The sequence below is a fragment of the Schistocerca piceifrons genome, chromosome X (genome assembly GCF_021461385.2).
Source record: "Schistocerca piceifrons isolate TAMUIC-IGC-003096 chromosome X, iqSchPice1.1, whole genome shotgun sequence".
Lineage (NCBI taxonomy): Eukaryota > Metazoa > Arthropoda > Insecta > Orthoptera > Acrididae > Schistocerca > Schistocerca piceifrons.
In genome coordinates, this window is record NC_060149.1 from 311,286,306 (window position 1) to 311,301,452 (window position 15,147).

General features: G+C 41.0%; 1 protein-coding gene across 1 annotated transcript in view; it reads right to left on the bottom strand.

The window, feature by feature from the left end:
* LOC124721402 (alpha-aminoadipic semialdehyde synthase, mitochondrial) overlaps positions 1 to 15,147 on the bottom strand; it is a 285,169-nt gene that overhangs the window by 193,667 nt on the left and 76,355 nt on the right. Inside the window, exons 4-6 of the mRNA XM_047246342.1 lie at positions 9,341 to 9,517; positions 7,521 to 7,673; positions 5,002 to 5,227 (exon numbers count right to left, since the gene is read on the bottom strand). Of these exons, the coding sequence (XP_047102298.1) occupies positions 5,002 to 5,227; positions 7,521 to 7,673; positions 9,341 to 9,517 (556 nt within the window). The remainder of the gene's footprint in view (positions 1 to 5,001; positions 5,228 to 7,520; positions 7,674 to 9,340; positions 9,518 to 15,147) is intronic.

Here is a 15,147-nt window from a genome sequence, read left to right on the forward strand (position 1 = left end):
GCTTACTGTAAGATTTATAAAGGCTGCGTTGGATTACTCAAAAGGTATGGAGAAGAATGCTCTCTCAAGAAATCTGTTTCCTGCACAACGGTCGTCTGTATACCGCAGCTGGCCACACAGGAACTGTCACAGAAAATAAGGTGAGAAATTTTGGTAATGTACCTTATAATTTTGATGACACCTAAAGTGACATTCACTCTTTTTTTTAAGTTGGAGGAATTCCTGGGTGGCAAAATTATTATAGATAATTTTGACGTCATAGAGGCTGTAATGTTAGCTGATTGAGAAAATATAAGTATCCTGACCATTGCACTAGCGTGGAAGAACTCACACACTTTCACTTGATCTGTATAAGCGATTATTGTGTTGGAAAGAAACTAAAGGTTTCCCATTCTTCGTTATGAACAGAATGATTCAAAAATACTTTTGGAAACAGATTGCCGGCCGGTGTGGTCGAGCGGTTCTAGGCGCTTCAGTCTGAAACCGCGCGACCGCTACGGTCGCAGGTTCGAATCCTGCCTCGGGTATGGTTGTGTGTGATGTCCTTAGGTTAGTTAGGTTTAAGTAGTTCTACGTTCTAGGGGACTGATGACCCCAGATGTTAAGTCCCGTAGTGCTCAGAGCCATTTGAACCATTTGCAAACAGATTCCTTACACCAAAACAAAAAAAAACTTTCACCTAAACACATGTCTGAAAATCTTTCGGTTGATAGTTATTAATTAAGTTTCCAGCTACAAGCCAACACCTTAATTTCATTCATTCATAGACGGCTTTGTCTCAGTGTTTCCATTGTATTCCATACTGTTGTGTTGTGCCATGCAGACTTGTTTGCATTTGTCAATAGTCAGTCTCCAACATTTCAATTGTGTGCGTGTTCTAGGTCAACTGAAAGTGTTCCGTTCAACCATGGCAGGGTAGTCATTTCAGGAGCAGGCAGACATGATTTTTATGTAGTCCTAGCGAATGGTAAAGGATGCGAGGTTGCACATTTGTATGAGATGGTGTTTCCAACCAGGTCATCAAGCCTTTGCTGCTATTTATCGTCGCGTTACTGTGAGTGGATTGAAACACTTCAGACTATTGATCGAGGAATGACAAGACTTGCTCTTAAGCCTGACCAGGAAGAAAACGTCGATCCTGGCATCAACAAGGAACAAGTTGTCCTTGGAATGTGGTACACGTCAAAGTTCAGAAAGCTGATACTTCACAAGAAGGTCATGCATCCACATCGTCTTCTAAGCGTGCAGGGACTTTCGCCTTCCGATCACCTACCACGAGAGAACTTTTGATGATGGTTTGTTGTAAGTGCCACCTATCTGTTGTTTGTCAGTCAGTGTTGTTTACAGACGATTCAACGTTTGGAAGAGATGAAATAACAAATCTCCACAAACAATCCTAGTGCTACAGTTCAAGCTACACATCTGCAACAGTTTAAGATTAAAGCGTGGGCTGGATTTTTAGGTGACTGTCTGGCTAGTTTTATAGATTTTCCGCGGTTCTAGGCGCTTCAGTCTGGAACCGCGTGACCGCTACGGTCGCAGGTTCGAATCCTGCCTCGGTCATGGATATGTGTGATGTCCTTAGGTTGGTTAGGTTTAATTAGTTCTAAGTTCTAGGCGACTGATGACCTCAGCAGTTAAGTCGCATAGTGCTAAGAGCCATTTGAACCATTTTATAGATTTTCCCAAATGGATAGGTAGAGGAGGAACATTTCCATGGCCTGCACGTTCTCCCGACTTCAGACCTTCGGATTTTTATCTTTGGGGGCACCTTAAACAGTTGATTTATGCATCAGACAACCCGGATGCAGGAATTCTTCATCGACGTGTCATGGAAGCCCGAGAAAGCATTCGACGACATCGGGGGTATTTGAAAGTGTGCAGTAATGCATGATTCGACAGGTGCATGTACTGTCAATTTGTTGCTTGTCTCTACGGTTTGTTCGCAGTCGAGGCAATGTCTGGAAAAGATGAACATAAATTTGTGTTAAACATAAATTTTCATTAAAGTGCCATTAATAAACCAAAGCTTTTTGGGCATATGTCTATGTAAACTTATTTGTTGTCCTCAAAGTTTGTATAAGAGGCAGTAACCGAACACTCACCACAACGGGACCGTGGAATGGTTCCATTCAAAAGTAATCACCACACACGTTAAGACGTTTATCCCACTGGGAGACGAGAAGTTCAATTCTGCTGATGGATCCAGAAGCGCACAGACTCTTGCACTTCCTCGTCCGATTGAAAGCGACGTCGACGCATGTCTTTCTTCAGGACGCCAAAGATGTGAAAATCACGCGGTGAAGGATTCGAGCTGAACGGAGGACGTTGCAATGTTTCCCAACCTAATCACCGAAGTGTGGCCTTCGTCCGAATGGCAGTATGGGGGCGGGCATAATCGTGCAACAGAATGATTCTGTCAAACAACTTTCCTGTGCGTTTTGACTTTATGGCGTGTCGCAGTTAATGCAAAGTGTCTTTATAGCGCTTTGCACTGATTGTGGTTCCATTCTCGAGGGACTCGACGAGCAGAGGGCCCCTTCAGTCGAAGGAGGAGCTAATCATGACCTTACTTCTGTGAACAGCTTTGGATTTCTTTGGAGGCAGATATGTGAGATGTTTCTACTGTTAGCTTTGGCGTTGGCCCTCGGACTGCAGGAATACTCTCGGACAGAATCATCCCGTTGCACGATAACGCCCGCCCCCACACTGCCCATCTGAGAAACACTGCAACATCCTCCGTACAGCCCGGATCTTTCACCGTGTGATTTTCACATCTTTGCAAACCGGGGAAAGACATGCGTGGACTTCAGTTTCAGTTGGACGACGAAGTCCAAGAATGGGTACGGTTGTGGAACTATCAGCGGTCGACCATGTTCTACGAAACAGCAATTGCTCATCTCGTCTCCCAGTGAGATCAATGTCTTAATGCATGTGGCGATTACTTTTGAATGGAACCATTCTATGGTCCCATTGTGGTGTGTATTCGGTTTTCATTTTATTTATTTATTTACACGTCTAATTCCGTAGGTCCAATTAGAGGAGCAAATCTCCAAGGTCATGGAACGTATCAGTACATGAAATTACAACATAAAAGTAATAATAGATAGAATATTATGTTCATGGACCCAAAAAAAGTCAAGCCATAAGTTTAAGTAAACGCAGTCAGCAATATAACATAGGAATCAGCTTCAGTTTTCAAGGAACTCCACGAAAGAATAGAAGGAGTGACCCATGAGGAAACTCTTCAGTTTCGGTTTTAAAGCGCGAGGATTACTGTTAAGAGTTTTGAATTCTTGGGGTAGCTTATTAAAAATGGATGCAGCAGTATACTGTACATCTTTCTGCACAAGAGTTAAGGTAGTGCGATCCAAATTCAGATTGGATTTCTGCCTAGAATTAACTGAGTGAAAGCTGCTGATTCTTGGGAATAAGCTGATGTTGTTAACAAGAAACGACGGTAAAGAATATATATATATTGAGAGGCCAATGTCCGAATGCTCAGACTAGTGAACAGGGGTCGACAAGAGCTTCGCGTACTTACACCATTTATTTCCCGAACTGCCCGTTGCTGAGCCAAAAATATCCTTTGAGAATGGGAACAGTTATCCCAAAATACAATACCATATGACAGAAAGTGAATCGGACGATCACTTACTTTAGGTACCGTCCGAATAGTAAAAATGGTAGCAAGATCCTGAACTTGGGCTTTACACGACAGTTTACTATCTATCTGAAGAACTAGAAATCTGAACTGTTCAGTTTCACTAATAATATGCCCAATCTGTGAAATTAAAACGTCAGGTTTTGTTGAATTTTGTGTTAGATACATTATCTTACTGTGATTTAGCGTTAGTTTATTTTTTCCAATCCATGAGCGTATGTCATGAACTGCACTATTTGAAACCGAGCCAGTGTTGCACGCAACATCGTTTACTACCAAGCTAGTGTCATCAGCAAACAGAAATATTTCAGAATTACCTGTAATACTAGAGGCCATATCATTTACATAAATAAGGAACAGGAGTGGCCCCTACACCGATACCTGAAGAACCCCTCATTTGGCCGTGCCCCACTCGGACCCCACATCACAGCCATTCTCAACACTGTGAATAATGACCTTTTGATGTCTGTTGTTAAAGTATGAGATGTACCAGTTGTGAGCTACTCCCCGTATTCCTTAACAGCCCAACTTCTGGAGCAATATTTTGTGATCAACACAATCAAACGCCGTATTTAAATAAAAAAACATGCCTAGCGTTCGAAACCTCTTGTTTAATCTATGCAGTACCTCCCAGAGACAAGAGAATATAGTATTTTCAGTTGTTAATCCATTTCTAAGCCGAACTGGACATTTGATAGCAAATTATGTGATATAAAATCATCAATTTTCCGTACATACATAGCCTTTTCAATAACTTTAGCAAACACTGATGGCATAGAAACAGGTCTAAAATTGTCTACATCATCCTTTCTCCCTTTTTATGAAGCGGCTTTTTTACTAAGTACTTTAATCGTCCAGGAAACTGACCATTCTTAAAGGAAAAGTTACAAATATGGCTAAGTACAGGGCTAATATGTGCAGCACAGTACTTTGATATTCTGCTTGGCACTCCATCGTATCCATGAGAGTCCTTAATCTTCAGTAATTTAATTATTGACTCAATCTACTCCTTGTCAGTATCACAGAGGAGTATTTCAGGCATCGATCTCAGAAAGACATTTTTCAATGGTGTTATATGATTCCCTGCAGAATCTAAGTTTTTATTTAATTCATCAGCAATGTTCAGGAAATGATTATTAAATACTGTACATATCTCTGACTTATCAGTAACAGAAATATTTCATTTGACTGCCCCGTACATTTTTCAGTCGTCCAACGAAAGCTCGTTGTCAGAGACTGCTTCAGTTCCACGTTTCTTGGAGTATGTAATAAAAACTGCTGAAAATATAGCAAAGTCTGATTGGACGTGTTAGTAGTCCGTCGCAGGCAGTGCTTACCTCCGTGTCGCGCGACCTTGGGCAGCATCTCCGGGGGCACGTACTCGTGCGGCAGCTCCTGGAACACCTCCTGCCCGCCCTGCGACACGTTGCCGCTGCCCGTGAACACGAACGTCAGCGGCCCGATCGACTGCGGCATCAGCCCCAGCGCGATCTCGTAGCCCGCGTCGCGGATCGCCTGGCGCGCCATCGAAGAATTGCGGTAGTTGTGCGCTGGGCCCACATGCTGTCGACACAGCGTTAACCACTCACGTCTGTTGTACTTTTGTCTCTAACTGAATGTGTATTAGGGCGTTCGCAACTCTTTAGCGTATATGAATGAGTTACCTGAATTTTATTATGCTGCGAGCAGTTTGGAAACTGATGTGTATGCAGGTTTCGGGCAAAAAATCAGGTAAAAATCCAAAACTCATTCCTTTTTGTTATTTAACAACTCTTTAATAATCGAAGCGTTTTGCAGGATATTTGAGGAGCTCATGGACAGTGTTCCGGGAACGACAGGTCACACACAGACCATTTTTTTAATATGCATTCATTTTAATATCTTTGTGTTAGGGTTCACAGTCAAAATAAATTTTTCGAATGACGTCATCTTTCCGCCATTGACTGTAATGGTTTGTTATTCACAACACGATTGAAATTTCAGCACTTGTGCCATTGTCAAGTGCTTCTGCAACATAGCAACAGTTGTTAAATATTTCTTAAAATGTATTAGTGGAAACATTACATATAATACTCGAACATATAAGCATTTACAAAGCAGTTCATTAGCGTAAATCAGAAATAAAGATGTTGGTCCAGTCTAGAAGGCGTCCCACGAAAAGTGGTCATTATTCACGTATATGACAGGAAAGATCACCTGAAGCAAAACACTTCAGATGGACCTGTACCCTATTATAAATGGTTTCCGAGATATAACATATCTGATACATATTGTTATTTATTTTCTGTATTATTTAATAAATTGTCAGATTTATTCATGAATAACAGTTAATGAACATTAAAGCATGCATTTTACAAAGTAAAGAAAGGCGTTTTTAGTTGCGACGAAATCTTCTCACGAAATTCTAATCACCAACTTTCACCTCAGAATGCGAAAATATTTTGTTGACAGCGACCTACATAAGGAGGAACGATCACAACGATAAAATAAGGGAAATCAGAGCTCGTACGGAAAGATATAGTTGTTCATTCTTTCCGCGCGCTGTACGGGATTGGAATAACAGACAACTGTGAAGGTGGTTCGATGAACTCTCTGCCAGGCACTTGAATGTGATTTGCAGAGTATCTGTGTAGATGGAGATGTAGATCAACACAGTTTAACCGCTGCTTCTCTCTGATACACTCTCAATCCCTCGCACTGCTTCCATCACTACACACCATGGACAGCTACACTTTCAACAGGTAGTTTAATGGCACAAGTACATCCCGAGCGAAGAGGCTGAAAGCAACGAGATAGGCTGGGCTAGAATAAAACGTCAATAAAACGTGAATAAGAAACATAGTGTGTGCAACTAGATCAAGACAAATGTATAGTAAATGTGTTCTATTTTGAAAACCATCGGCGGCCGAGGTGGCCGAGCGGTTCTAAACGCTACAGTCTGGAACAGCGCGACCGCTACGGTCGCAGGTTCGAATCCTGCCTCGGGCATGGATGTATGTGATGTCCATAGGTTAGTTAGGTTTACGTAGTTCTAAGTTCTAGGGGACTGATGACCTTAGGTGTTAAGTCCCATAGTGCTCAGAGCCATTTTTGAAAACCACCCGGAATAGGGCATACGCCAATACAAAGTTTTTTGCTTCAAATGAGCTTTCCTATCACATCTCTGAGTACTGACTATTTCTCAGAGGACATCCTGTATAAACATGGAGATATTCGAGAAGTTGTCAAGAAAGTGTAAGAGGACTGGTCAAATAAGACTAGCAGAATTCCACAGGGCATAATTCCCGTTCACTTCAGACTGTGTTCTGAATGAGTAGAAAATGAAGAGCCTGTGTAGAATATTACTATTTGCGTCGTCCGTAAATGTGTATTAGTATGCGTTGTGCGATGGTCATCTTTAAACGTGTATGAAGAGAAAAAAATGGTTCAGATGGCTCTGAGCACTATGGGACTTAACTACTGAGGTCATCAGTCCCCTAGAACTTAGAACTACTTAAACCTAACTAACCTAAGGACATCACACACATCCATGCCCGATGCAGGATTGTATGAAGAGAATTTTGTGGTTCTTGGCCCACTGATTCCTACATTACGTGTTATTAAGACTGGACATTTAACAGCTGTGCTTATGTTGCGTAATAACTTGGCAATGACTTAAGCGCCGCAATTTTAATCGTGTTGTGAATAATAAAACATTACAGTCAATTGCCAGAACTTGAGTATTGCGTATACCCTACCCAACGAAGGTAAATAAACAAACGAAGAAGATTCTTGGAATCCTAAAGATGTTTATGAGCGCAACAGCCTACATTGCAAGGAGCAAATGAACAGAATGGGCAGAATGCAGCAGACTGACCATGAAGGGCGTGTGGTGTCCGAGCGCGAGCAGCCTTAGGCCCAGCCCGTGCAGGATGTTCACCATTCCCGCCACTCCCGCGTATTTGCCGAACGCCACCACTCGTTGCCCCGACTCGTCCATCAGTCGCTCGTAATCAATCAGGCGGATGTTCTGTAACGAAACATAAGAAGAAATAGTCCTTTGGTTCCTCCATGACGTTCCAGAGATGTAGATGAAATCCTTGTACATAAGTAGAAGAGGAAACACTCAAATGAGCACTATCAAAACTGATACTAGAGAAAGAGATTCAGTCTTATAACCTCTGACCTTGTGGTACTGAAAATAAGACGACGAAATATCAAAATTGTGCAGAATCATTAATTATTTTTAAAGGGTAGTTGATAGCTAAAATATTCTGCATAAACAAGCAGAGAATGAAATCGGATACACAACATTACAAAAACAAAAATCCGATTGTTTATCCAAAATTAGAAAAACGAAGAAAATAAAATAATGTCAAATACTCAAAACGTACAACGTAAAGCAATGTAACAGCAGGTAAAAGAAGATCAGGCAGTTAAAAAACAGCTGAATAACGTCGTAATTTTACAGTCTCCAGTCCACAGGCAAGAGCATAGGCCCGGCAATATTTTCTCCCATCTGGCTTTAACCGTTTGAACATAAAACGCGAGTTTAGTTAATGTAAACACATTTCGTAATTTTAGAGTCCAACCTCTGAACCCGGTTTTGAATATGTTGTTGACACATACAGCAACACATTAGCAAATAAGTGTTGTGATGCATGTAAAGAAACATAAGGGGCAGTCAAATGAAAACTTGACAGATGGGAAAAAGTAAGAAAACTGTTTATAATTTCAGAAGTAATTTGCATAGTTGTTAATACATTTATCCCTCTGTGAGACTAAACGGTCAGTGGCTTCATTGAAAAATGTTTGCGATTGCCTCGGAACCACGATTATACGTGGACTTGCACCTTTTCGTCCGACGCAAATCGACAGCCACGAGTGTCTGTCTTCAGGGCTCCAAAAATATGGAAATCGCGTGAGGAGAGATCAGTGCTGTATGAAAGATGTGTAAGGGCTACCCAGCAAAACTTCTCAAGCGTGGTGGAAACAACTTTGGCCACATACGGGCTGTCGATTTGCTTCGAGCAAACAGATGCAAGCATGGGCACAATCATGGTTCCGTAAACAACAGCAAACATTTTTTCATGAAGGCACTGACCGTCTTCTCTGACAGTGGGATAAAAGTGCCAACAGTTATGGCGATTACTTTTAAAATAACAAACAGTTTATTTACTTTTTTTCCATCTCTCTAGTTTTCATTTGACTGTCTATTATATTATGTTTAGGTGTTGGCTGAACGTTATGTCTCGTTGCCTAACTAAGCTGAAAATTCTCTTCTAATACGATACTGCATACACGTCCAGAGAAATAATGCATCGTAATTCGGAATAACACAGCCACTGCAATATCGTGTTAATCCTCCGGCACGGGTTCAAGCGACTTTCAAGTAAAATATCGCGCCTGTACTGAAAAACACGTAATGTATGTACAAGTACAGGTTGTAGGCACATGGTGGATGACATATGGAAGTTTGAGTCTGGGCGTAAGCCGTGATCAGACAGCCTTATGATAAGGCGAATGCTCGCAATAAGCGGGACATACGTGTATGAGTCCCTGTCCGGCACAAATTTTCATTGTCGTCATTTCATTGTACAGCTGATGCTTGTCCATATTCGCAATTGCGAATACATTTCATGTATTCTTCTCTAAGATCAAAACCAGACGAGAAACAAGATTATTTACTGTATCTACCTTTTCCAATATGGCGTCAAGCAGAGGCATGTTTGACTCCTGCGCCTTGATTGTGTGAGAAAACAGGCAGTACGTCTTGTTGGGCAGCAGCTGATCAATCGGAACCTGCTTAACTCCGAATATCACGGATGCCTCCGAAATATCCTCTTGAATAACGGCGCCCGCTGATGCATATGCCTGTTTCCATGCAAGGAAAGAATGTATTTATTAGTATACAGATACTTTTAAGAGTAAAACATATTCTAAATATGGCAATAAAATATCAGATTGAGATAACCCATAAAGAAAGTGATTCTTTGTACCGTTTAAGAGCTTACGATTGTCAGTCTCTTCCATCAAGACAAAAATATTCTATACCACAAGAATTAAAATTTACAGTCTATGTTTGAGATTTTAATTTGGATAGTGTCGGTAATTTCGTTTAAGCTCTTCCTCATTTTATTATATTTTGTTTATCGTCAAATCGATTGCTGCACCAAGTACCCTTTATGTTAAAATTAACAGCTATATTACAGTTTCCTTCTTTTACCAATACGTCAGGCTTGTCTGTGAACGTTAATACTTTTATATTTTTTCCTTTAACTTGAAGTAAAGCTTCGATTTTTTTCCAATTTTCAAATGCTTAGCACGATGCAAGTGAAACAGTGTGACTGAAATGAGCAGATGAGTATTTAGTTTTTAATACGTGTTTGGTGCTCTCAGCATTACATCTACATTTGGGTACATGCACGTTTTTGTAAATATGCTTCTACCTCTTGGTTCTACAATCATCAAGTTTTTATACAACTTATATAATTTCATAATTACGTAATTTTTCTCTGCGTGTCTAAGTACCATGAATAAGACTTAGTTTTCTTATTCCCCCTTTCGTTTACTAAGATGAGATCATAATAAATTTTGGAAAAGTTTCATCTCTAGGCATGAATTAATTGTCATTCAGTATTCATTCTCTTTTATAGATATTATTCCAGTGAATCAGAGTAACCCCCATAGCAACAATATAAATCACGGTAAGACCCAATGTTAAAATGTAACGCTACATTGACGTATATCTTTCTCCACGTGTACAAATATCATGAATATATTATAGTTTTCATACCACTCATTCCGTTCATTACTATAGAGCTATATACTTTAAATACTGCCCTTCACTTGATGTGAAAAATGATAAACATAAATTAGAGATTAAAGTTGAAGTGTGATCAGCTAATTCGTTGATATTCTTAAAGAGAGTTCTACAATGCCTAGTTAAATGATGACGTTGGATTAATAATATTTAGTTCATCTATGGATGACAAGTAATACGCAGAACGCAATGAAAAATAAATTACAAACTAAACTAAAGAATTTATAACTGACAATAATTTTATACTGAAATAATTAGCGGCTAATATCATGTAAGTTCAAAGAAAAGAAGTAGGATTTGTGGCAGAATACTCGGTTCAACTGAAAATACAGGATTTAGGATGGACACCATTAAAACAAAGGCGGTTTTCGTTGCGGCGTAATCTTTTCACGAAATTTAAATCACCAACTTTCTCCTCCGAATGCGAAAATATTTTGTTGACGCTGACCTACATAGGAAGAAATGATCATAATAATAAAATAAGGGAAATCATAGCTCGCACGGAAAGATAGAGGTGTTACTTTTTTTCGCGCGCTGTTCGAGAGTAGAATAATAGAGAATTATTGTGAATGTGGTTCGATGAACCCACTGCCAGGCACTTAAATGTGATTCGCAGAGTATCCATGCTGATGTAGATGTAGACCTCCACAGCAACATCCTTATAAGCTTTTGTTTTTTTTTTTTCTTGAAATACGTTCATCTTTTATATACCAACGTAAACCTGTTTTTAATGATCTTACATCTGGCATTTCGTGGGGAGCGAATATTTTTCTAATTTATGGGCAATTTTGAGCTTGATGTTCTGCAGTATATGTTGACGACATAAACTCAATCATAAAAGACCGAAATCTGAGTAGTAATTAAATAAAGAACAATACAGTCAAATGGCGGTGTGCTCATTTAAAAATTATTGTATGACTGCTGCTCAGCGACATTAAAGACTGTTTACCCTCATAAACTTTTCGCGCTGTTTCTGACCAACCTGTATATCCTCTGTCATATCTGTTTATGGAGGAATTATAAAAGATCTCCTTGCATAAACAAAACAGAAAGCGTCCTCAATAGTGATTCTGACATTTAATAACAGACGTAAATAGAGAGATCTATACGATACATTTTTCAGCCACGTCCAAGTGGCTCGTGCAGCATAAAATCTCATTGTATTGTCTTGCAGTTAGGTAATGTAAACTTTTGCTCCAAGATTCTTAAAATATAGCTATCAGCGGTTCAGTTTCTCCATGCCACTTGAAAAATATCCGCCAAATGTAAATTGCTTGTCTCAAGCGTGTTTATGCACAATCTATGGAACACAGTGGCGGTCATGTTAGCGTATATCCGCACCGCTGTGGAAGTAAGCAAAATTCCTTTTTGTATTTAATCGTACAAATGCCTTTGGAAAATGTATTCAGTCATATGTTACTCGGTTCTCAAAGAGTAGAACTCATTTGAATATCAGATTCTTATATTGAAGCGGTCAGTTTTTGAACATGCATACACGCATCCGAGATACAAGTTAACGAAATACTGATATGCATAGAATGATATCACCTACTTTTTCCGTGTTCTGGCCTGATTTGGTCTCTTTAGGATTTACGCTACAATGAAGATACAGATTTTGAAGCTGCTTAGATAACTGGGCGCTTTCGGTTTCGGTCTCTTATATCGGGGATACGTCAACACACTGTCCCTGGTGCGGAACCAGAACGTGGTTTCCAGTCAGTTGGCATACTCGTGCAAAGGAATGCTTCACCAACAGGCACGTACACCTAACTTAACGCTAGTCAGTAACTCACGTAGCATAAAATCAAATATATCTGAACAATGTTTTCCAGGTAGCTAGAATACACTACTATTATCTCTTAGAAAGAGGATACAGTAAGTCAGAATTAAAGTACTTCAGTAATTCACTAACGATCTCGTGAGCGACATGAATATTTTTGACGCAACAAGGTTTACAAGTTTCGTTACAGGCGGTTCTAGGCGCTTCAGTCTGGAACCGCGCGACCGCTACGGTCGCAGGTTCGAATCCTGCCTCGGGCATGGATATGTGTGATGTCCTTTGGTTAGTTAGGCTTAATTAGTTCTAAGCCTAGGGGACTGATGACCTCAGATGTTAAGTCCCATAGTGCTCAGAGCCATTTGAACCAGTTTCGTTACATGATGACGCCATTTCCGCCAATGCGCAACAGAATCGAAAGTAACTGGTGCTGTGAACAGACTGTGCGACGAAAAACAGCCGAATTTCTGGCCGTGAAACGAAAGACTAGTGGTATCGACTGACTGGAGTGCGAATATATTCACGCACATAAGCTGTGATATCTTTCACAGCCATGGTACGCGAATCATGTGGATCATTTTTTCGCTAAATGAGCCGCGACAACGTTGTAAAACGTGGCACCGATTATACGGGTACGACGAAACACGGATACAGACCAATATTTTTAACATCGGTTTGCTGCAGAATTCTTGAACATACTGTATTCTCAGTTGGAATATAATAAATTTCCTTGTGAGAGAAAACTTTCTGTTCACAAGTCAGCACGTATTTAAAAAGCATTGCTCTTGTGAAACTCAGCTTGCCCTTTTCACGCACGCTATCTATGAATCATGGATAAGGGCCACTGACAGATTTAATATTCCTAGATTTCCTTAAAGCTTCTGGCACAGTGCCACTTCGCAGAGTGTTAACAAAGGTCCGAGCGTTAGGAATAGGTTCTCAGATATGTGAATGGCTCGGATACTTTTTGATTAATAGAACCCAATATATTATTTCGGAAGGACAGAATATGATAAATGGGCTCTTGTTCTCGACATTCATAAACGATCTGACGGACAGGGTGAGCAGCAGTCTGCAACCGTTTGATGATGATGACGCTGTAGTATACGGGAAATATCGTCATTGTGTGACTGTAGGAGGATTGGGGATGTCTTGGACAGAATTTCTATTTGTGTAATGAATGGCAGTTTGCTCTAAAGGCAGGAAAAATGTAAGATAATGCAGTTGAATAGGAAAATAAGTCCTGTTATGATGGGATACAGTATTAGTGGTGTGCTGAATGACGCAGTTACGTCGATTAAATAATTAGGAGTAATGTTGCAAAGCGAAATGAAATCGAAAGAGCACGTAATTTCGGTAGTAAGGAAGATGAAGGATCGATTTCGGTTTATTGGGAGACTTCTGGGAAACTGTAGCTCATTTATAAAGTAGACAGCGCACTGAACATCTGAGTGACCCATTCTTGAGTGCTGCTCTAGTGTTTGGAATTATTACCAGGTCCAATTAACGAAAGACCTCGAAGAAACTCAGAGGTGCGTTCCTGGATTTGTTAGGAGTAAGTTCAGTCAACGCACGACTATTATAGAAATGCTCCGTGAATTAAATGAGAATCCCTGTAAGGAAGAAGACGTTCTCTTCGCGAAACACTATTGAGGAAGTTAAGAGGATCGTCATCTGTGACAGAACGATTTCACAGCCACCAACGCACGCCTCGCGTAAGAACCACGAAGACAACGGAAAAAAATCAGGGAATCACTATTAGTGGTACAAAATACGTAGGTTGGAACTTAAATAGTGGCAACACTGCTGTGGAGACACTATGCAATGGAATCTACTATTGTCGCTGATAGCCCGTCCCACGTCACCGACGTGAGCACAATCGAGGGAAACACAATCACTTGTGAGCGGTCGGTCCAACGTAACGATGTCGCTATGTTTTCGAAACAGGAACAACGGAGTTGGATCAAGATTGAATTTGCCAGAGGTCGTACAGCACGACAGTGTCATCAAGGTCTTCAAGAGGCGTGCGGGGAATCGGCATCGCCGCACAGAACAGTGGCACGTTGGGTAAAAGCCTTCAACGAAGGTCGGCAAACTGTGGCAGACAAGTATCGGGCAGGTCGTCCTAGCATCTCTGAAGAAGAAGTGCATGCTGTTGCCGCGTTAGCGGACAGTGATCGACGCCATACGATTCGTAAGCTCGCCCACGCGCAACCCACTCATCATTCTGCACGACAATGCGCGGGCGCATACAGCGCAAGCTGTGGCTTCTCTGTTCGGTCGATGGGACTGGGAAGTAGTGTACCATCCACCATACTGCCCGGACTTAAGTCCTTGTGACTTTGATTTGATTCCGCAGATGAAGGAACCACTTCGTGGCTATTGCTTCAGAACTGTTCCAGAGATTCGACAGGCAGTAGACTGCTCCATTCGCACCATCAACAGAACAGGCTCTACTAAAGGTATACTACGCCTTCCACATCGCTGGCAACGGGTTCTACATAACGCTGGTGACTACTTTGGACAGTAACAGGTGCAAACGTGTAACTCTTTTGTATCGGTTGTGAATAAATAGTTGCCACTATTTAAGTTACAACCCTCGTATCATCCGCTGTGCACCTTCGGAATGTGTAGATATAGATGTCGAGGTTTAGACCGGCGTTGCCTGTAGGTGGTTTTAGCTTATGTGATATCCAGCCTCTTGCATTCAGAACGTCAGTACGCTGTGGGATGCTCACATATAACAACGCAGGATGCAGAACGGTTCACTATAATGTAGACCAGCAACAGTCGGTAGTATTGCCTCCCCTTGATTTAAAAGCACAATCTGGAGGTCAACGATGGCCTGTAACTATCTCAAACGGGTACGTCATATCACCTGTGGTACGTATGTTGTCAGGATAT